The sequence below is a fragment of the Phyllobates terribilis genome, unplaced genomic scaffold, assembly GCF_046119375.1.
Source record: "Phyllobates terribilis strain yellow unplaced genomic scaffold, ASM4611937v1 Scaffold_5__5_contigs__length_657084704, whole genome shotgun sequence".
NCBI classification, from domain to species: Eukaryota; Metazoa; Chordata; class Amphibia; order Anura; family Dendrobatidae; genus Phyllobates; species Phyllobates terribilis.
Window position 1 is genome coordinate 265158684 of NW_027362765.1, and position 23530 is coordinate 265182213.

At 45.8% G+C, this 23530-nt stretch overlaps 1 protein-coding gene across 1 annotated transcript in view; it reads right to left on the reverse strand.

Annotated features, from left to right (window-relative positions):
• ANKFN1 (ankyrin repeat and fibronectin type III domain containing 1) overlaps positions 1-23530 on the reverse strand; it is a 1224583-nt gene that overhangs the window by 387018 nt on the left and 814035 nt on the right. The window contains exons 9-11 of the mRNA XM_073684132.1: positions 11896-11995; positions 6145-6277; positions 5807-5923 (exon numbers count right to left, since the gene is read on the reverse strand). Coding sequence (XP_073540233.1) covers positions 5807-5923; positions 6145-6277; positions 11896-11995 — 350 coding nt within the window. The remainder of the gene's footprint in view (positions 1-5806; positions 5924-6144; positions 6278-11895; positions 11996-23530) is intronic.

Consider the following 23530-nt stretch of genomic DNA (forward strand, 5'->3'; position numbering starts at 1 on the left):
ATACAGGAGCGGGTCTAGGTAATCGGCCCCTAGAAGGCGGGAGGAACAGGCTAGGAGCGAGTTCAGACAGGACAGACAAGATACAGGAGCGGGTCTAGGTAATCGGCCCCTAGATGGCGGGAGGAACAGGCTAGGAGCGAGTTCAGACAGGACAGACAAGATACAGGAGCGGGTCTAGGTAATCGGCCCCTAGATGGCAGGAGGAACAGGCTAGGAGCGAGTTCAGACAGGCCTGGAAATACAGCCTCCAGGATAGGCAGACAAGAGAACACAGAACGGGACCTGGCACCTTCAGAGTGCAAGCACACACTGAATGAAACACAATGCTCAGGCAGGGATTGATTGGAGCAGCAGGGTTATATACCAGGTGACAGACAGTAATAGGCTGAGGACGCACAAGGGGTGTGACCCACAGCAGGTACAAAAATCAGGAAGTGATCGGGCACCGCCCTTAAGCAGCAGAAACAGACACAAACAGACAGCATGGAGGGAAGCCAGAGAGACATTCTGGACTGGAGATCAAATGCGCGCTCTTGCACAGTGGGAGATGGACCACCATGCAAGGGCGCCGCCAGGTATGTTACAGTACCCCCCCCCTTACGCCCCCTCTTCTTCAGGCCTGCCAGAATATTCCGCAGGGAATTCGAGGGCCAATCCTTCACTTTAAGGAGGTCACTCCCACTGTCCACAGGAAAAACTGGTCTCATCTGGTTAGCTAGGATGCTACCTCCTATCCAGCCATCCTCAGCAACAGACGAAACGGGTGGAGTACCAGGAACAACACACAAGGAAGTCTCTCTCCACATATTTTCAGGTGGCACCCCAGAGGGTACAGGAGACAACTGGAAGTCCTCCACCGGGTTGGAGGGGAGCAGAGGATTGGGAGTAAACTCTGCTTCGAGGTACATCTTGTCAAGCTCACAGGAAGAAATAGACGGGTTATCAGGTACAGGATGAGGAAAAATCACTGTCTCTTTGTTATCTGGTGGTACCCCGGAGGATTCAGGAAACAACTGGAGGTCCTCCGCTGGGTCAGAAGAGTGCAGAGGCTCGGAGAAAACATCTGCTTCAGAGTACACTAGGTCGGACTCACTGGACGAAGCAGGCGAGGTATCGGGTACCGAGTATAGGAAAGTCTCTGTCCATTCACCACCAGGTGGCACCCCGAAGGGTTCTGGAGACAACTGGAGGTCCTCCGCCTGGTCGGAGGGGTGTAGAGACTCGGGAGTAACCTCTGCTTCGGAGTACACTAGGTTGGACTTACTGGACGAAGCGAGCGAAGTATCAGGTACAGAGTATAGGAGAGTCTCTGTCCTTTCGCTACCAGGTAGCACCCCGAAGGGTTCTGGAGACAACTGGAGGTCCCCCGCCTGGTCAGAGGGGTGTAGAGACTCATGGGTAACCTCTGCTTCAGAGTACACTAGGTTGGACTCACTGGACGAAGCGAGCGAGGTATCAGGTACAGAGTATAGGAGAGTCTCTGTCCTTTCGCTACCAGGTAGCACCCCGAAGGGTTCTGGAGACAACTGGAGGTCCTCCGCCTGGTCGGAGGGGTGTAGAGACTCATGGGTAACCTCTGCTTCAGAGTCCACTAGGTTGGACTCACTGGACGAAGCGAGCGAGGTATCAGGTACAGAGTATAGGAGAGTCTCTGTCCTTTCGCTACCAGGTAGCACTCCGAAGGGTTCTGGAGACAACTGGAGGTCCTCCGCCTGGTCGGAGGGGTGTAGAGACTCGGGGGTAACTACCACTTTGGGGTACCCATTGTCAGGCTCACAGGACGGAGCGGACAAAGTATCAAGTACCCGGTGTAGAGAAGTCTCTCTCCATTTGTCATCGAGTGGTATCCCGGAGGATTCAGGAGGCAACTGGGGGTCCTCCGCCAGGTAGTAGAGGTGCACAGACTCTGAGGTAATCACAGCTTCGGAGCATCCTTGGACATGCACACCGGATAAAGTGGGTGAAGCATCTGATGCCGGGTGCAGGAAGTTCTCCTGTGTGGAGTCTGGATGGGCAGTAGTCCCTTCGGGCAGGAGAACTGGTGCACTACCCACGCACATTACCCGTTGGGGCTTCTCCGGGATACAGGGAGATGAAGCTTCAGTAGGGACTTCAAGGTTGGGGTCAGGAGGTCTCAGGGAGGACAGACCCTGGCGTGACGGCTTGCCTCTACGTCTAGCACATCTGGACTGCCTCTTGAGGTTGGGAGAAGTATTCCGGAGAGCGTAGTCACCCTGTGAGGATTCTGGGTGGGCAGTAGTCTCATTGGGCTGGAGGACTATTGCGCTACCCACACACATTACCCATCGGGGCTGCTCTGGGATATTGGGAAGTGAAGCTTCAGCAGGAGCCTCCGGGTTAGGATCATCGAAGACCATTAGAAAGGCCACCAGGAAGGCCATTATGTCCAGGACGATAGGATCCTGTGTTTCCCATAGGGGGTTGATCCATTCCAAGGCATCACCCGCTAGGTTAGACATAATGAATGCCACCTTAACCCGATCGGTGGGAAAACATAGAGGGTAGAACTTGAAGTGTAGCATGCATTGCTCCACAAATGCACGACTTTGTCTTGGATCCCCATAGTAACGTGGCGGATCCGCAGGAACGAGAGCAGATAGATCCATCTGGACGGGTGCGTAATTAGCCAGGAACTCAGCTAGAGATAAAAAAATTGTATTTATTTATTTTTAATGCATGTATTCGCTGGAAAACGTCTCAGAGAGCGAAGGCCGTGGGGCTCAACGGGAACCATGGCCTGAGCATGCTGTAATGCACACGCCCGGGCTGAGCGGCGTGTGCGTGTGATTCCACTGGACCGTGCCGGCGAGTGAATGCCTGGAGGGGCGTAACTAGGTATTCACCCGATCCGACCAGGGTCGCACGACGGCATACGACGCCAGTGCACCCAGGAGGAACCGAGCAGAGGGACCAGGTGCTACTCCAGGACAGACCCCGGACACGGCTGTTGACCCACACAGGGGAATACAGGAACAGACTGGTTAGGCTGGCACACAGACTGGTGGGAATAGGCAGGCACGACTGGTATGCGGGCAGGCGGGTATGCAGGCAGGGGGCTACAGGCAAGCACGGCTAGAGTGCAGACAGGAAGGCACTAGCAGGTAGAAACACAGGCGGGATAGGACCCAGTACACACTGGGACTTTGGAACAGAACCACAGATGTGGCAAACACAGCAGAGTGAGGCCGCCCAGAGAGGTGAGCGAGAGCAGGGCAGGACAAGACCGCCTGGAGCGGTGAGTAAGAGCAGAGCAGGATGAGACTGCCTGGAGCGGTGAGCAAGAGCAGAGCAGGACGAGACCGCCTGGAGCGATGAGCAAGAGCAGAGCAGGACGAGACCGCCTGGAGCGATGAGCAAGAGCAGAGCAGGACGAGACCGCCTGGAGCGGTGAGCAAGAGCAGAGCAGGACGAGACCGCCTGGAGCGGTGAGCAAGAGCAGAGCAGGACGAGACCGCCTGGAGCGGTGAGCTAGAGCAGAGCAGGACGAGACCGCCTGGAGCGGTGAGCTAGAGCAGAGCAGGACGAGACCGCCTGGAGCGGTGAGCAAGAGCAGAGCAGGACGAGACCGCCTGAAGCGGTGAGCAAGAGCAGAGCAGGACGAGACTGCCTGAAGCGGCGAGCAAGAGCAGAGCAGGACGAGGCCGCCTGAAGCGGTGAGCAAGAGCAGAGCAGGACGAGACCGCCTGAAGCGGTGAGCAAGAGCAGAGCAGGACGAGACCGCCTGAAGCGGTGAGCAAGAGCAGAGCAGGACGAGACCGCCAGGAGCGGTGAGCAAGAGCAGAGCAGAGTGAGACTGCCGGAGCAGTGAGCAAAGGAGTCAGAGCGGAGCGAGACTGCCGGAGCAGTGAGCAAAGGAGTCAGAGCGGAGCGAGGCTGCCGGAGCAGTGAGCAAAGGAGTCAGAGCGGAGTGAGACTGAGCAGGGGGGACAGGGCTCTGTACACACGGAACAGACAGGAAGGGAAAGGCAGAGCCAAATACCCACAAGGTACTTGCAGTGAAGTAGCTAGTGGACCACAAACACACAAACGGGAGTACAGAGACAACAAGCAGGAGTTAGGTACGAGTTCAGACTCTGCAGAAAAAGGAAAGGAACGGACATAGAGGCAAAACAGGTAAAGGATAGGAGAGAGTTCAGACTGGAACTGAGTGTACGGAAGAGACCGACACTGCAGCGGGATACAGGAGCGGGTCTGGGAATACGGCCCCCAGAGAGGCGGGATGAACAGGCAAGGAGCGTGTTCAGACAGGACAGACAAGATACAGGAGCGGGTCTAGGTAATCGGCACCTAGAAGGCGGGAGGAACAGGCTAGGAGCGAGTTCAGACAGGACAGACAAGATACAGGAGCGGGTCTAGGTAATCGGCCCCTAGATGGCGGGAGGAACAGGCTAGGAGTGAGTTCAGACAGGACAGACAAGATACAGGAGCGGGTCTAGGTAATCGGCCCCTAGATGGCGGGAGGAACAGGCTAGGAGCGAGTTCAGACAGGCCTGGAAATACAGCCTCCAGGATAGGCAGACAAAAGAACACAGAACGGGACCTGGCACCTTCAGAGTGCAAGCACACACTGAATGAAACACAATGCTCAGGCAGGGATTGATTGGAGCAGCTGGGTTATATACCAGGCGACAGACAGCAATAGGCTGAGGACGAACAAGGGGTGTGACCCACATCATACTAAAAAGCAGGAAGTGATCGGGCGCCGCCCTTAAGCAGCAGAAACAGACACAAACAGACAGCATGGAGGGAAGCCAGAGAGACATTCTGGACTGGAGATCAAATGCGCGCTCTTGCACAGTGGGAGATGGACCACCATGCAAGGGCGCCGCCAGGTATGTTACATGGAGGAAGGTGCTGTGGTCAGATGAGGCCAAAATTGAACTTTCATCACCACAAGAACACCATCCCCACAGTGAAACATGGTGGTGGCAGCATCATGCTGTGGGGATGTTTTTTGGTAGCAGGAACAGGGAAAATGGTCCGAGTCGATAAGAAGATGGATGGTGAGAAATACAGGGATATTTTTGAGCAAAGCCTGTTTCAGTCTGTCAGTGATCTGAGACTGGGATGGAGGTGCACCTTACAACAAGACAAAGACCCAAAGCATACTGCTAAAACAACACTCAAGTGGTTTAAGGCGAAATGTGTAAATGTTTTGGAGCGGCCTAGTCAAAGCGCAGTCCTTAATCCAATTGAGAATCTGTGGTCAGACTTGAAGATTTCTGTTCACCAGAGGAAGCCATCTAACTTGAAGGAGCTAGAGCAGTTTTGCCTGGAGGAATGGGCAAAAATCCCAGTGGCAAGATGAGGAAAGCTCATAAAGACATCCAAAGCAACTTGCAGCTGTAATTGCTGCGAAAGAAGGCTATGCAAAGTACTGACTTTAGAGGGGTGCATAGTTACGCACACTGAAGTGTTCAGTTATTTTGTCCTAATTGTTGTTTGATTCACAATTAAAAAAAACAAATGTTCACAGTTGTAGGCATGTTCTTTATATGAACTGATGCAAACCCTCAAAAAACAGTGAAATTCCAGATTGTGAGGTAGCAAAACATGAAATATGTCAAGCGGGTGAATACTTTCACAAGCCACTGTAACTACAATGTACATCCCAAATGTAAAGAGAACCAAATATTTTAATTAATATGGGTTGAGCCCAACATAAATTTAGATTTCAAACTCATGACTTAGATTTTGGTTGTTAAGAGTACAGGATAAATCACACAAGCAATGCACATCAGGATAATAGGCGAAGGAATCACATTGATAATGTTACAATACCAACCTGAAGCTGGGCAGCTGCTGCCAACATCTTCTGCCTAGCTTGCAGGGCAGTGGAAGAAGACATAGATATTGACATACTCTGCCGCAGCCATCTAATGTCATCCCACATACACGACAACTGTAAAGATAAAAGTAAGACCTTAGTAACAAGTTATTACATTACTTCCCACAGTAGTGTTTGCACACAATATTTGTTAAATTGACTGTCTCAAGTAGACCACAAGATAATGAAAAAAAAATATTATAAATTTACACATATATATATATATTATATATATATATATATATATATAAATATATATATATGGCACAGATTGCATAATTTTGTACAGCACTTACTTTTGTAAACCAGAGGAAGTCTTGCGTAATTGAACTAGTGCAAGAATCATCAATTTCTACAATTGGAATGTGATCTTCATTTGTTACTAACATGTTATCTTTGTAATAAAATATCACAGCTATGTACAAGCCCCTAAAAGACATAGAAAACAATATCAATACATGAGTATAGTGGTGGTAAAGCACAGTCATAGAAACATTACTTTATTTAACCCTATGTCTCTGCACTGCAAGCACAGGCATATGGGAGAGCCACAGGGGCAATGCTAGAAATGGTCTCTTTGCAACGACGATCCAATATGTAGCAACACTTCTTTATGAGCACATTGATATGTAGGGTAAGTGGCAGAGTCAAATAAATAATCATGCAGTATTCAATGTCCTCTAATGGTGATCACATTCTCTACTTTAGGTAGTAGTCGGCAAAATCATTGTTTGCTCAACGAATATATTTTCTGATGCCTTCATACATTTGGATGTTCAACCAAATGTACACATCTTCTCAGTAGAAAAAAGGAAGAAGGACATTTATCTTTTCTCAAAATAAAAGGATCTGGCACTTGAAATCAGATTACCTGCTCATTACCACTCCCTACTGCCATTGGGACAGAGCTGGAAGGCCCACTTTCACACTTGATAGTCAAAATCATATGTTTCAGGCAAAAAAGATCTAATGTGTGTAGCCAGATTAAAGGGAATATGTCACCCATTTTTAGCTACCTCATCTGAAAGTAGAGAAAAAGAACCTGAATCCCGTGATTAGTGTTGAGCGATACCTTCCGATATCGGGAAATATCGGATCAGATTAGATCGGACCGATACCCAAAAAATATCGGATATCGCCGATTCCGATACCGGAAACCAATGCAAGTCAATAGGACACAAATATCGGAATGAAAATAAACCCTTTCTTTCCTTGTAGGTTAATTCTACATGATGGAAAACAACTAAGAATAATGTAGAATGTATTACATTAAAAGCCGGCAATTCAGCAGCGGCATACACCAATACCCGACAATTTAGAACAGAAAGAATAGAGCATCACACATAGATTAGATAGATAGAAACATGTCAGTCACATATATAAGAAGTACAGTGACAGTGTTGGTTACTGTACTTGTCATTTAGTGTTAAAGGATTTATTAAAAAAAATAATAGTGTTTTCATGCACCGTCTCTTTAAAAAAGCTGGCCGGCAATTCAGCATCGGTACCCGACAATTTAAAATAGAAAGAATAGAGCATCACACATAGACTAGATACATAGAAACATGTCAGTCACATATATAAGAAGTACAGTGATAGTGTTGATTACTGTACTTGTCATTTAGTGTTAAAATAAAGGATTTATTAAAAAAAAAAATTGGCGTGGGGTTCCTCGTAATTTTAGTCTCTAGCGGAGGTTAAGCAGACGGCTGGGGCAGATGTTTGAAGCCTGGGAAGGGGGTAATACCCACGGAGCTTCCCAGGCTACTAATATCAGCCCCCAGCTGAATACCTAGTGTTTACTAGCTATTAAAATGGGGGACCCCCAAAAAAATGACGTGGGGTCCCCCCTATTTTAATATCTAGCAAAGGCTAGACAGACAGATGGGGGCTGATATTAATAGCCCAGGAAGGGTGCCATGAATATTGGCCCCCTTCCAGGCTAGAAACACCAGCCGCCAGCCGCCCCAGAAATGGCGCATCCATAGGATGCACCAATCTGGCACTTAGCCTCGCTCTTCCCACTGCCCTGTAGCGGTGGCAGTGGGGTAATAGGGCTGGGGTTGATGTCAGCTTATAATGCCAGCTGACATCAAGCTCCGGTTAGTAATGGAGAGGCGTTTATAAGACACCCCCATTACTAACCCCATAGTCAAAGTTAAAAAAAAAACACAAACACCCAGAATAAAGTCCTTTAATTGAAATAAACACACAATTCTTTATTGTTCTAAATTAAACCATACTTACCATCATGCCCATTCCAGCTGAAGCCAATGTCTTCTGCAATAAAAGTAAAATAATAAACCAACTTCATCCTTACCTTTCCATGGTTCCCACGACGGCTCCAGCTCTGCTACATTCACATGACAGGCTGGATCGCAGCCGAAAGCTGCCATCCAGCTTGCCATGCTGCAGACACTGAGAAGCGCAGGCATGCTTGTGCTCCTCAGTGTCTGGCTGTGACGGCATAAAGATGAACCGAGGTCATGTCCAATGAACTCAGCTCACCTCATGCACGTCACTGACAGCGTGGGAAAATTCTCCTGTACTTGCAGTGAGCGTGAGAGAATTCTCCTGCTGAAGCGCTGAGCACAGGAGAATTTTCCCACGCTGTCAGTGATATGCATGAGGTGAGCTCAGGTCCAATGAACTCAGCTTACCTCATGCACGTCACTGACAGCGTGGGAGAATTCTCCTGCGCTCAGCACTTCAGCAGGAGAATTCTCTCACGCTCACTGCAAGCGCAGGAGAATTTTCCCACGCTGTCAGTGACGTGCATGAGGTGAGCTGAGTTCATTGGACATGACCTCGGCTCATCTTTATGCCGTCACAGCCAGACACTGAGGAGCACAAGCATGCCTGCGCTTCTCAGTGTCTGTGGCATGGCAAGCTGGATGGCAGCTTTCGGCTGAGATTCAGCCTGTCATGTGAATGTAGCAGAGCTGGAGCCGTCGTGGGAACCATGGAAAGGTAAGGATGAGGTTGCTTTATTATTTTACTTTTATTGCAGAAGACATTGGCTTCAGCTGGAATGGGCGTGATGGTAAGTATGGTTTAATTTAGAACAATAAAGAATTGTGTGTTTATTTCAATTAAAGGACTGTATTCTGGGTGTTTGTGGTTTTTTTTTAACTTTGACTATGGGGTTAGTAATGGGAGTGTCTTATACACGCCTCTCCATTACTAACCTGGGCTTGATGTCAGCTGGCATTATAAGCTGACATCAACCCCAGCCCTATTACCCCACTGCCACCGCTACAGGGCAGTGGGAAGAGCGAGGCTAAGTGCCAGAATTGGCGCATCCAGAGGAAGATGAAGTCTTGTTCATAAGATTGCTGTGGCTACCAGAGGAGAAACTCGCATCTACAGTGGGGAAAAAAGTATTTAGTCAGCCACCAATTGTGCAAGTTCTCCCACTTAAAAAGATGAGAGAGTTCTGTAATAGACATCATAGGTAGACCTCAACTATGAGAGACAAAATGAGAAAACCATTCCTGAAAATCACATTGTCTGATTTGGAAAGAATTTTTTTTCAAATTTTGGTGGAAAATAAGTATTTGGTCAATTACAAACAAGCAAGATTTCTGGCTCTCACAGACCTGTAACTTCTTCTTTAAGAGACTCTTTTGTCCTCCACTCATTACCTGTAGTACTGGCACCTGTTTGAACTTGTTATCAGTATAAAAGACACCTGTCCGCAACCTCAAACAGTCACACTCCAAACTCCACTATGGTGAAGACCAAAGAGCTGTCAAAGGACACCAGAAACAAAATTGTAGCCCTGCACCAGGCTGGGAAGACTGAATCTGCAATAGGCAAGCAGCTTGGTGTGAAGAAATCAACTGTGGGAGGAATAATTAGAAAATGGAAGACACACCACAAGACCACTGATAATCTCCCTCGATCTGGGGCTCCACACAAGATCTCAACCCATCGGGTCAAAATGATCTCAGAACCACATTGGTGGGGTGGCTAGTGAATGACCTGCAGAGAGCTGGGACTAACGTTACACAGGCTACCATCAGTAAAACACTACGCCGCCAGGTACTCAGATCCTGCAGTGCCAGAGGTGTCCCCCTGCTTAAGCCATTACATGTCCAGGCCCGTTTGAAGTTTGCTAGAGAGCATTTGGATGATCCAGAAGAGTATTGGGAGAATGTCATATGGTCAGCTGAAACCTAAGTAGAACTGTTTGGTAGAAACAATACTCGTCATGTTTGGGGGAGAAAGAATGCTGAGTTGCATCCAAAGAACACCATACCTACTGTGAAGCATGGGGGTGGCAATATCATGCTTTGGGGCTGTTTCTCTGCCAAGGGACCAGGACGACTGATCAGTGTACATGAAAGAATGATTGGGGCCATGTATCATGAGATTTTGAGTGCAAATCTCCTTCCATCAGCAAGGGCATTGAAGATGAAACGTGGCTGGGTCTTTCAGCATGACAATGATCCCAAAAACACCACCAGGGCAATGAAGGAGTGGCTTCGTAAGAAGCATTTCAAGGTCCTGGAGTGGCCTAGCCAGTCTCCAGATCTAAACCCTATAGAAAACCTTTGGAGGGAGTTGAAAGTCCATGTTGCCCAGCCACAGCCCCAAAACATCACTGCTCTAGAGGAGATCTGCAGGGAAAAATGGGCCAAAATATCGGCAACAGTGTGCGCCAACCTTGTGAAGACTTGCAGAAAATGTTTGACCTCTGTCATTGCCAACAAAGGATATATAACAAAGTATTGAGATGAACTTTTGTAATTGACCAAATACTTATTTTCCACCATAATTTGAAAAAAAAATCTTTCCAAATCAGACAATGTGATTTTCAGGATTTGTTTTCTCACTTTGTCTCTCAGGGTATGTGCCCACGATGCAGATTTGAAGCAGAAATTTCCTGAGCATCTCTGCATCTCCTTGGCAGAAAAAACTCATGCGGATTTCACATGTGTTTTTTCAGCGTTTTTACATGCGTTTATGCATGCGTTTTTTTCAAGCGTTTTTCCAAGCGATTTTGAGCATTACTTGGAAAAGGGCTTGACAATTTGGTCACACAATATAAATCCAAGCAACTGGCATGGATTTATATTGTGTGACCAACTTAGTGGAAATTTCTGCTATCAAATGCTGCATCTAAAGTAAAAAAAAGAATTAAAAAGTAAAAAGAAATAAAAAACCTTATATTCACCTCTCCAGCGGCCCCCGGTCTCCTCCCGGCTGCGTCCACGTAATTTAGTCAGCTGATGGTCACGTGACTGCTGACGTCAGCGGTCAGGTGATGGTCGCGTGACCATCAGCTGACTAAATTATAAAACCGCAGGTCCAAACAGTACACTGCGGGACGCCGAGGAGAGAGGACACGGCCGGGAGGAGACCGGCGGCTGCCGGAAAGGTGAGTATGAATAATTTTTTTTATTTTTTACTTTATAATTCTCTTTTTACTTGCAAGTACGATGGTACACGGGTCGAATGAGAGTCTCCTCTTCTCCAGACCCGGGTACCATCCACGCACTGAACCGCATAACATCCGCATGTATACATGAGGATATTATGCGGTTCAATACAAGTCAATGGGCGCGATTTTGCCGTGAAATCGCACCCAAATTGGTTGTGCTGCGGACTTTTCCGCAATGATAATCCGCAGCGGAAATTTCTGCAGCATGTGCACAGCACATGCGGATTATCATTAGGATAGATCCCAGACCTCTTCACAAGCGATTCTAATACGCGTTAAAAGCATTAAATCCGCATCGGGGGCACTCAGCCTCATAGTTGAGGTCTACCTATGATGTCAATTACAGGCCTCTCTCATCTTTTTAAGTGGGAGAACTTGCACAATTAGTGTCTGACTAAATACTTTTTTCCCCACTGTATCAGACAGTTAAAGCATATCTTGTCCGAAATGGGAATAAAATGCAACATTATAATGGTTTGACCACAGTCCTCTATCAAGAACAAAGGTAGCATATGTATCCATGAAGCCAATAAAATAATCTTATTAATAATCCAGAGAATACAATTGTGGACAAAGACAATCGTAATTTTACATTACCGACCTCTTTAATGTCTTGACAAATTTGTTTGATGAATGGAAAAGATGTTTCAGACTTCTGGACACAGACTGTTTGCGGCTTGGGTTTTGTAATTTCGCACTTTCTGAAATGAAGCACACACGGGAATCATATATAGTTTTAAGTGTCTGTAAAACATTTGGTTTTATTATATTTGTTTAATAAAACAGTGCCATAAAACACAGAGATTATGTAATCTGCTCATAAAACTAATAACCTGGCCAGAAATGCTATTTGGGGCAGTCCCTTAGAAACCCTCACAATAGCATGGCTGAAAGCACTCATCAACATCAGCTCCATTATAAGGTTCTTCAGAACAAAACACCAGGTATCAGCCAGCAATCAAACATACATGGCCTCTTTTAACAATTTGTGACCTCTAAATCCAACATCTAAACTGGAGCTTCACATGAAGAGGAGATTAGCACTAGGCAGCCATAAGTAATTCCCTCATTGTAACGAGCCTAATGGTGAATGATTTGTTTTCACATTGTATAATATAAGTAGGCTCTATATCTTCTACTAAATAGATCATTTAATTGAGCACCAGACAAGCTCTATCTTTATTATATGTACTCAGTTAAAGTGTAGTTGTCATTTTTCTTTTTCAAAAAATAAATATAATAGGCATTGCAAATAACTGCCGATCAGCAGGGGTCCAGGTCCTGAGACCCCCACCGACTGCTCAAAACACAGCCCTGAAATGTGCTGCTGTTATAATCAGCATGTACTGTACAATCTCAATAGTAAGTCTTTGGGTCCATACGCCATTCTATGCCGCATAACTTCATCTTTTATTTTATATCTGCCTGTTTATTAAGTGGATTCTGTGAGTACAATTAATTTCTTATTTTGAATTAGTGGATCTGTTCAACTTTCTGGAGGTGAACATTGAGAGGATTAAGAAAGATATTGCCCTGAGATGCAAAGACCACCTTGTCCATTTATATAACAGAACTGCAAATATGGTGAGAAGGAAAAATCCTTTGAAATTTGCTTTAAAGAAGCACTCCTCCCATCTTTTTTTTTTATCCTGCTAATATATTGCAATCGTCATATTATATAGCACTGTGTACTTACAATTGCTCATTTTTCCCTTATACCCAGTTAATTCTTTTGTTTTCCATTAGGTCTATGACATCATGTGATTAAAAACAGACCAGCTGAATCCTTCTAAGCTTTATGTAGAAACAGGAGGTCAATTTTCCCTGCATGAGTCATAAGTCACTGCAAAAGTCCTTGCAGGGGGAGGAGCATAGCAGCTGGGACTGGAGATGAAGAGGGGAATGATAAATGCAGGGACAATAGATTTCCTGTTTCTACATAGAGCAGAAAAAAAATAATTAATTGGGTAGAAAGGCGAAATGAGCAATTGTAAGTGCACAATGCTATATATTATGATGATTGCAATATATTAAGAGGATAAAAACTTTGATGGGAGGAGTGCTTCTTTAATGATTGTGGATGCGGCAAAAAGTGCATTCTGTTTGACTCTTTGATTGTGGAAAGGCTTGAGCTACTTTTCTGTGCTTTGCATTGCACCGACCTTTTTTTCAAGATTTCTCTTTTGTTCATTCACTTTTCATTTCATTAATTGATAAAAACAAACTATTAAAGGGAATCTCTCAGCAGATTTTTGCTATGTAGTCTGAAGACCTCAGAAGATAGAGGCTGAAACACAGAAATCAGGGATGTGTCACTTGTCTAAGTGGTGCAGTGGTTTTCTAAATGTGAAGGATTTATCACTAAGAGATTCACATTGCTGGTCTACATTAGTCCGGCAACACCCCCTCCCCCTGTGATAAGCACCTCAATGTCTATGGACTTTGTACATAGAGGACCTGGTGGGGGCGGGAAAAGCTTCCTCAGCTCTGCTTCATTCTAAATCTAAAAGCTCTGATTGTGTGAGAACTGCTGCACCCAGTAATCTAAGTGATACATAATTGGATTCAGCTTCTCTTTGCCTACATTACACTGTTCTCAAATGAGGTAGCAAAAACCTGCTGACAGATTCATTTAACGCTTCTATTGTTGAGAGCATTATTATTTTATAGCATTTTTTTCCACTGCCTAAAACTTTTGCACAATAACGAGCGTATATATAAATATATATTTATACACATTATATATGTACAGTCACACTTTAAGGACTGCATTCAGTAACAGAGATAAATGGAGGGGAGAATGAAAAATCAGCATCAGTATTATAATTATTTTCAATTCTGCAAAATTTCCTTCCTGTTGTAGACGTGACAAAAAAAGTTAAAAAAGAAATCTCCTGTTATCCCTACCATTAATGATATCATTGATAGAGTCTCAACACATAAGACTTTTGAACTAACCTTTGCCCTAAAAAACAATACTCTTCCAAAATATGAAGCCAGATGGTCTCTATGGAACCTACTCTTTTCCTTTGAATGTTATTTACCTTTCTTATGATAAATCCAAACTGTTTACCAGTTGTTGTTTTTTTTTTTTTGTATATATATATTTTTCTCTAAAACATGAAACGTGTTTTAGGTATACCATAATGTACATTATTTTACATTAAAGTGTAATAATAATATACATTATTAAACAAAAAAAGAAAAAAAAAGAAAAAATTTGTGGATACTTTGCTGTCTACAATGCTATATCACTTTGGGCTGGTTAAACAGCTTAATATATGTGTAATGAAACAGAAGCAGGGACTAGGGGCGCTATATGCAGATGGGTAAAAAATACTGGTTAAGGGACAGGAAACAAAGAGTCATTGAAACTGGTACATTCTCTAAATGGGATAAAGTCAGCAGTGGGGACCACAAGGATCAGTATTAAGACCAATGACCAATTATTTTTAGTCTCTTTATTAATGACCTTGCAGATGGGATTGAGAGTAAAGTGTCAGTCTTTGCTGATGACGGAAAACTATGCAGGATAATAAAAACTGAGCGTCACAGTATAATATTACAAAATAATCTGGATAACATGTCTACATGGGCAAACACATAGCAGATGAAGTTTAATATTGATAAGTTTAAAGTAGTGCACCGTGGCCATGGTTATCCTAATGCTGCATATACATTAAATGGAAGTATACTGGGGACTACAGAACAGGAGAAGGATTTGGGTATTCTGGTTACAAGTAAGCTGAGCAGCAGTACTCAATGTCAAGCAGCAGCTGCAAAAGTAAATTTTAGGGTGTATAGAAAGAGATAAGATCCTGTGATCACAATGTATTGTTATACCTCTATAAATCACTTGTAAGGCCACATTTATAATACAGGAGCCAGTTTTGAGCTCAACATTCTAAAAAGAATATTCAGAAGTTAGAGTCAGTTCAAAGATGGGCAATTAGAGTATTATTTGGAATAGAAGGTCTCTCCTATAATAACTTGTTTAGCTTAAAAAAAGGTGCCTCGTCATAAGTTTTTTCATTTAAATATATAATAACTAGTGTTGAGCGAACATGCTCGACACTGCTCGGTACTCGCTCGAGCATCACGCTACTCGGGATGTTCGGCGAGCACCGTGCATTTCCGGGTTACTCGGGCGGGAGCTCGGGTCTCCGCCCTGCATGCTTGGCGCTCTTTACAGAGCCAATGAACATGCAGGGATTGCCAGCCAGTCACTGTAATGCCGCAGCCATGTTGTTTGTGGGCATTACAGTGATTGGCTGGCCGCACAGCGTCACCTCGAGTATTTAAAACCGGGCGCCGCCATCTTGGACACAGTCGCTCCGGATCAGACAGTGTAGGGACAGCGCTGCTGATTTAGGGAGAGATATATCCTGCAAAATAGTTAGTGTAGGATCTGTAAAGGCTGCCAGATCAAACAAACAGTCCTTCTCAGGACTAATATCCATCCCAGGTATATCAGGCAGGCAGGCAGGCAGGCAGGCTGTATAGGAGAACCAGTGGTTATACCAGCAAACGCTGCATTACAGTCCTGTGTGCTGCTCCTGTTGCTGAAATTGCTGGACTTAGCTCCAGGTCCCGGGGGCCAGGAAAATCCTTTTTTTTTATCTAAATCTTCTTTTTTTTTTCCTCCTTCACAATGTACAAATACCCATCTTATTAACCTTTTGGTGCCCCCCCCCAAAAAAAAAACAAAAAAGTGTGCCTCTGATTTTTCAGACATAAATATATCTGTTGAAAATAGTCTGGTGTAGGCCAGAGAAATAGAAGTGTGGTTTTGCAGTTCTATGGGCCATTTGTATCTAAAAAAAACAGTTTGAGTGTGTCGCTCACTGTTCAGCCGCAAATATATATATATTTTAAAAAGCCTGGTATACACCAGTAAATTATTACTGTGGTTTTGATGTTCCACGGTAAAACATCTCTATTATCCTGTTTTGGGCATTTTTTGCTGTATAAAAATAATAATAGTGTCTCCCTGATTTTTCAGACACAAATATATCTGTTGAAAATAGTCTGGTGTAGGCCAGAGAAACAGAAGTGTGCTTTTGCTGTTCCACAGTAAAAAATCTCTATTATCCTGCTTTTTGCATTTTTTGCTGTAAAAAAAAAAAAAATAGTGTCTCCCTGATTTTTCAGACACAAATATATCTGTTGAAAATAGTCTGGTGTAGGCCCGAGAAATACAAGTGTGGTTTTGCAGTTCCACGGTACAAACCTCTGTATTATCCACTTTTGGGCCATTTGTATCTAAAAAAAACAGTTTGAGTGTGTCGCTCACTGTTCAGCCGCAAATATATATATATATTTTAAAAAGCCTGGTATACACCAGTAAATTATTACTGTGGTTTTGATGTTCCACGGTAAAACATCTCTATTATCCTGTTTTTGGCATTTTTTGCTGTATAAAAATAATAAGTGTCTCCCTGATTTTTCAGACACAAATATATCTGTTGAAAATAGTCTGGTGCAGGCCAGAGAGACAGAAGTGTGCTTTTGCTGTTTCACGGTAAAAATCTCTATTATCCTGCTTTTTGCATTTTTTGCTGTAAAAAAAAAAAAATAGTGTCTCCCTGATTTTTCAGACACAAATATATCTGTTGAAAATAGTCTGGTGTAGGCCCGAGAAATACAAGTGTGGTTTTGAAGTTCCACAGTACAAACCTCTGTATTATCCACTTTTGGGCCATTTGTATCTAAAAAAAACAGTTTGAATGTGTCGCTCACTGTTCAGCCGCAAATATATATATATTTTAAAAAGCCTGGTATACACCAGTAAATTATTACTGTGGTTTTGATGTTCCACGGTAAAACATCTCTATTATCCTGTTTTTGGCATTTTTTGCTGTATAAAAATAATAATAGTGTCTCCCTGATTTTTCAGACACAAATATATCTGTTGAAAATAGTCTGGTGTAGGCCAGAGAGACAGAAGTGTGCTTTTGCTGTTCCACGGTAAAAAATCTCTATTATCCTGCTTTTTGCATTTTTTGCTGTAAAAAAAAAAAAAATAGTATCTCCCTGATTTTTCAGACACAAATATATCTGTTGAAAATAGTCTGGTGTAGGCCAGAGAGACAGAAGTGTGTTTTTGCTGTTCCACGGTAAAAAATCTCTATTATCCTGCTTTTTGCATTTTTTGCTGTAAAAAAAAAAAAAAAAATAGTGTCTCCCTGATTTTTCAGACACAAATATATCTGTTGAAAATAGTCTGGTGTAGGCCCGAGAAATACAAGTGTGGTTTTGCAGTTCCACGGTACAAACCTCTGTATTATCCACTTTTGGGCCATTTGTATCTAAAAAAAACAGTTTGAATGTGTCGCTCACTGTTCAGCCGCAAATATATATATATTTTAAAAAGCCTGGTATACACCAGTAAATTATTACTGTGGTTTTGATGTTCCACAGTAAAACATCTGTATTATCCTGTTTTTGGCATTTTTTGCTGTATAAAAATAATAATAGTGTCTCCCTGATTTTTCAGACACAAATATATCTGTTGAAAATAGTCTGGTGTAGGCCAGAGAGACAGAAGTGTGCTTTTGCTGTTCCACGGTAAAAAATCTCTATTATCCTGCTTTTTGCATTTTTTGCTGTAAAAAAAAAAAAAAATAGTGTCTCCCTGATTTTTCAGACACAAATATATCTGTTGAAAATAGTCTGGTGTAGGCCCGAGAAATACAAGTGTGGTTTTGCAGTTCCACGGTACAAACCTCTGTATTATCCACTTTTGGGCCATTTGTATCTAAAAAAACAGTTTGAGTGTGTCGCTCACTGTTCAGCCGCAAATATATATATATTTTAAAAAGCCTGGTATACACCAGTAAATTATAACTGTGGTTTTGCTGTTCCATGGTAAAAAATCTCTATTATTCAGGTTTTGGTAGTTTTTTCCGTAAAGAAAAACAGTAGTGTCCCCTGACTGTTGTGACACAAAAATGTGTCTTGTGTAGGCCCGACATCCCAGTGTGGTTTCGCAGTTCCACGGGTCAAATCGCTGTACTATCCAGTTTTGGGCCTTTGGTATCTAAAAAAAAAGCAGTTTAAGTGTGTCGCTCACTGTTCAGCCGCAAATATCTCTATTTAAAAAAGTGTGGTATACCCCAGTAAACAATAACTGTGGTTTTCCTCTTCCACGGTTCTAATCTACTCTTTATTACCCTTTTTCTATTGATAGTGCAAGTGTAAGCTATTTTACTTCATTTACAATGGGCAAGGCGCGTGGCATGGGACGTGGAAGTGGACGTTCTGGTGATGGTTCGTGCAGAGGACGGGGCCGTGGCCAAGGTGAAAATGTGCCACAACCAACAGCCACATCTTCTCGCTCCCACTTCTTGACCGAATTACTAGGGAAGCACAGAACAACACCAGTATTGAGAACTGATCAGTGTGAACAGGTTATTAATTGGATAGCAGACAATACTTCCAATCACCTGGGCACCACCACCTCCGGTCTGTCTTCCACATGGTCAACTCTTAGTAGCCATGAGTCTCGACCGCATACTCCTCCTCACCCTGATGCTCCTTCCTCCCACCATGCCGAGTGTCGTCAGACAGCAAGTGATCCCACACTTGGACACTCTGAAGAGCTGTTCACTGGTCCATTTCCATATTTGGGCCCCTCGCCTGATACGCTTGAAGTGGTGGAAGAGGAGATCCCATGTTGCGATGCCCAAATATTTGAACAGCCGCGGCCACAGGAAGTCGACGTTGGCAATCTGTCACAAGAGGTGGACGATGACGAGACACAATTGCCAGGAAGTGAGGAGGAGGATCGTGGTGCGCAAGTGGAAGAGGAGGAGGTGGTGGATGATCTAGTAACTGACCCAATGTGGAAGGAGGACATGCAGAGTGAGGCCAGCAGCACACAGGGGGAGGGAGGCAGAGTACCCCAACAGGCAGGAGGAAGCAGTGTGGTGGTCGCAGACAGAAGGCAGGCAACCGTTCCCCGTAACACCAACACGAGGGACGTTGCCAGTACAAGCGGTAGGTCTTCCAGAGTCTGGAATTTTTTTAAAGACTCTGCTGATAACCCCAAAAAGCATGATCAGGCACATGGCAGCAAAGCACCCGACTTTGTGGGGCGAAACCCAGGGTCCACGACCAGTGTCAGCGGGTGTCACCACTGCTTCTTCCACTGTTGTGCGTGCAATAGAACCCCCTGTTGTGTGTGCAAGGCAATCCCCTGTCCATACTGCATGTAAAGATGCCCCCTCCTCTCAGTCTTCACTTGTTATGGCAGTTTCTCAAGAAACAGCATCAACGTCCACATCCACGTCCCACCGCAGCATTCAATTGTCCATATCCCAGACCTTTGAATGAAAGCGGAAATTCGCAGCTAACGCCCCACAGGCCACAGTCCTAAATTCGCACATTTCACGACTGCTTGCATTGGAAATGCTGCCTTTTAGGCTGGTGGAGACGGAATCCTTCCGCAATCTTATGGCGGTGGCCGTCCCTCGGTACTCGGTCCCCAGCCGACACTATTTTACCCGGTGTGCCATCCCCGCACTACACAAGCACGTGTCCCAAAGCATCTGCCGTGCCCTCAACAACGCAGTTACTGGGAGAGTCCACCTGACAACGGACACGTGGACAAGTGCTTGTGGCCAGGGACGGTACATCTCTCTGACGGCACACTGGGTAAACATAGTGGAAGCCGGGACCCAGTCGGACCTTGGGACGGAACACATCCTCCCCACACCGAGGATTGCGGGCCCTATGTCAGTCAGAGTTGCCCCCACAGTGTACAGCTCCTGCGCATCCTCCTCCTCCTCCTCCTCATGTTCAGCCTCCATCTCAGATATCACCACATCAGTTACAAGCTGTATGCATTGCAGTACTGCCTCCGCCAAGCGGCAACAGGCTGTGCTGAAACTCATAAGCTTAGGTGATAAACCTCACACTGCTTGTGAGTTGTGGACAGCTGTGAAAGAGCAGGCAGATCTGTGGCTGAGACCGCTGAACCTACATCCCGGCATGGTCGTGTGTGACAATGGCCGTAACCTGGTGGCGGCTCTGAGGCGAGGTGAGATCACACACGTACCATGCCTGGCTCATGCGCTTAACCTCGTGGTTCAGCGGTTTCTTAAATCGTACCCCGAGTTGCCAGATCTGCTCGTGAAAGTACGCCGCCTGTCAGCTCATTTTCGCAAGTCGGCTACAGCTTCCGCCGCCCTTGCTGTGTTCCAGCAGCTTTTGCAGCTTCCGGCACACCGACTGGTGTGTGATGTCCCCACACGTTGGAACTCTACCCTCCACATGTTGCAAAGGATTTGTGAGCAGAAGAGAGCAGTTGTGGAGTACCAGCTGCAACAAGGCCGTCGATATTCAGGTCAGACTCCACACATAAGACCTCAGGAGTGGACCTGAATGTCTGACATATGTACCATCCTGACAAACTTTGAGGAGGCCACCAAGATGGTGAGTGGCGATGACGCCATCATTAGTGTCAGCATCCCACCACTTGTCTGTCTTTTGCAACGCTCTCTGCAGAGAATTAAAGAGGAGGCATTGCAGCCAGAGTATGATGAGATGGATCAAGAAGCCGTAGCGGGCGATTACACACAGCCCAGCCTCATCTCATCCCAACGTGCATTGGGGGACAATGAGGGAGAGGAGGAGGAGGAGGAAGAACAGGAGCTGCTATCATGCGTTGTAGACCGTAGTACCTGTACAAGTGTCATACCGTCGATTCAGCGTGGGTGGCCTGAGATCAGGGGGGAGGAGGAAGAGGAGGAGGAGGAGGAGAGCATGGTCAGTCGTCATCTTGTTGAGGACACGGAAATCTTGCCCGTTACCAGTCTGGCACGCATGGCTGACTTTATGTTATGCTGCCTTAACCGTGACCCTCGCGTTGTCAAAATGTTGGGTGACAATCATTACTGGTTGGTGACACTTGTAGACCCCCGCTACAAGGAGAACTTTCACTCTCTTATTCCTGAGGTGGAGAGGTCTACAAAAATGGGGCAATACCAGAAGGCCCTTGCTGCAGAACTCTTAAAAAAATTCCCATCTGAACACGCTAGCGGCAGAGGTCACAGTTCGTTGCCCAACCAAGGCGTACAGGCGAGAGAGATGCAACTCCAATCCAGCAGAGGCAGGGGAACACTGTCAACGTTCTGCGACAGTTTTCTGACACCCGCCCAGCTTACAGGCCATGAGGCGCGGGGTACTCTCACAAGGAGTGGAAAGTTTCAAAAGATGGTGAGGGAGTACCTTGCCGATCGTACCAGCGTCCTCCGTGATTCCTCTGTGCCTTTTAAATATTGGGTATCCAAGCTGGACACTTGGAATGAACTCGCTCTGTACGCCTTGGAGGTCCTGGCCTGCCCTGCCGCTAGCGTGTTATCGGAGCGTGTTTTTAGTGCCGCTGGGGGAATTATAACTGATAAGCGCACTCGCCTGTCAACTGACAATGCTGACAAGCTGACCCTTATCAAAATGAACAAGGGCTGGATTGGGCCAGACTTCTCATCACCACCAAATGACAGCAGAGTAAAATAAAGTCAAATCCATTGTGTTATTTCGGGAGGTGTATTCACATGCACCGCTTCACACCCACACATGGGTATACGCTTCCTCGTTTCGGTTGTTTAATCTTCTTCTCCTTATCCTCAGCCTCCACCACCACTATACCACCAGGGTGCCAGCATTGCAAGTTGCTCCGTCCTAATTTTTGGCAGCTTTTGCTGGGAAAGCATAAGCAAATACTATGGGAGACCCACTCCCCAATAATGGGACTTATGTTTGTAATATGCTGTACTGCATGGCTCTTGTAAGGGGCATTGCAAGTTGCTCCGTCCTAATTTTTGGCAGCTTTTGCTGGGAAAGCATAAGCAAATACTATGGGAGACCCACTCCCCAATAATGGGACTTATGTTTGTAATATGCTGTACTGCATGGCTCTTGTAAGGGGCATTGCAAGTTGCTCCGTCCTAATTTTTGGCAGCTTTTGCTTGCAAGGCATAAGCAAATACTATGGGACACCCACTCCCCAATAATGGGACTTATGTTTGTAATATGCTGTACTGCATGTGACGCGCCCCCTGGGCCGTGTGTACACGTGTGTGGGATACCTGGTGCCGGGTCTCTGGGGTCTGTAGTCTCCGTGGCGGTGACCCAGTCCCGTGGCTCAGGCTGGTCAAACCAGTGGCAGTCTTTCTTAGGTTTTGAGGTTAATTGTCCGACTGCGCCACCCGTGGATTGCGGTCAGGGAGTACCACCGCTGCGAGGCAGACCGCTGAGACTGGTGTTGTGTGCGCAGCATAGAATGGGATAACTCCCCTCGGGAGGAGTATAGCCTCAGGGCAGTGAGTGTGGATGATGGGGGTGATGGTGCACGAGCGCAGCAGGAGTGACTCAGAGTCTTTGCAGTGCAGTTCAGGGTCTTTACTGATGATTATAAGGTAGACCCTCCCGGGAGTACTGGCTAGCATAAGAGGCCTGGTCAGTCTGTGAGCAAGCAGGAGTTCCCCTGGCCAGGTGGAGTTGTAGGCCTCCCCGTCTGTCTGCACTCTTCCTGCCTACCTTGCTGTAAGAGGGTAGAAGTAGCCCACGTCCCTGAGTGTACCGTGTAGTGCTCACCCGTATGGCTGGTGATTTGGGGCCTTCTGTTAGCCTCCACTCCACGACGGTGGTGCTGGTCCCTTGCTTGTGACTGAGCCTCCGGACTTCTATGGTCTGAGGACCTGAAATCCCCTGCCATCTGGTTTCTGCTGCTGGATATATAAGTCCTCACAGCTTCGGACTCCTGTGCCCGGTTCCTATTGTCTTCTGCCAGGGCGAGCTCTGCTCAGCTTCCAGCCCCTGGTCTTTAGCTCCTAGCTCCTACAGAGCTCCTTGCTGTTACTTTCCCTTGCTCTCACTCTGACTCTGACTGTTCTCTGACTCACTCAACCCCGCCCCAGATCCAGTTTATAAGGGCAGAATTCTCCCCTCCCAGGACTGAGGCAGGAGGATGTTGCATGTTTAAGGAATCCTGACCAGGAAACCTCCCACTTGCTCTCCGACGTAATATCTCTATTACTGTGGTGACCAGACCCCTGGGGTGCCACACATGGCTCTGGTAAGGGGCATTGCAGTTCCTCATAATTTTTGGAAAGCCTTCCATTCACTGCTTAGGCCAACAGTGCACGGGAGACCCAGTTGCTATAAATCGAAAAAAAGGTTTAGTTAACGCCATCTGACCTCCATGTCATTTCCAAGGGGCATTGGAGTGGCTC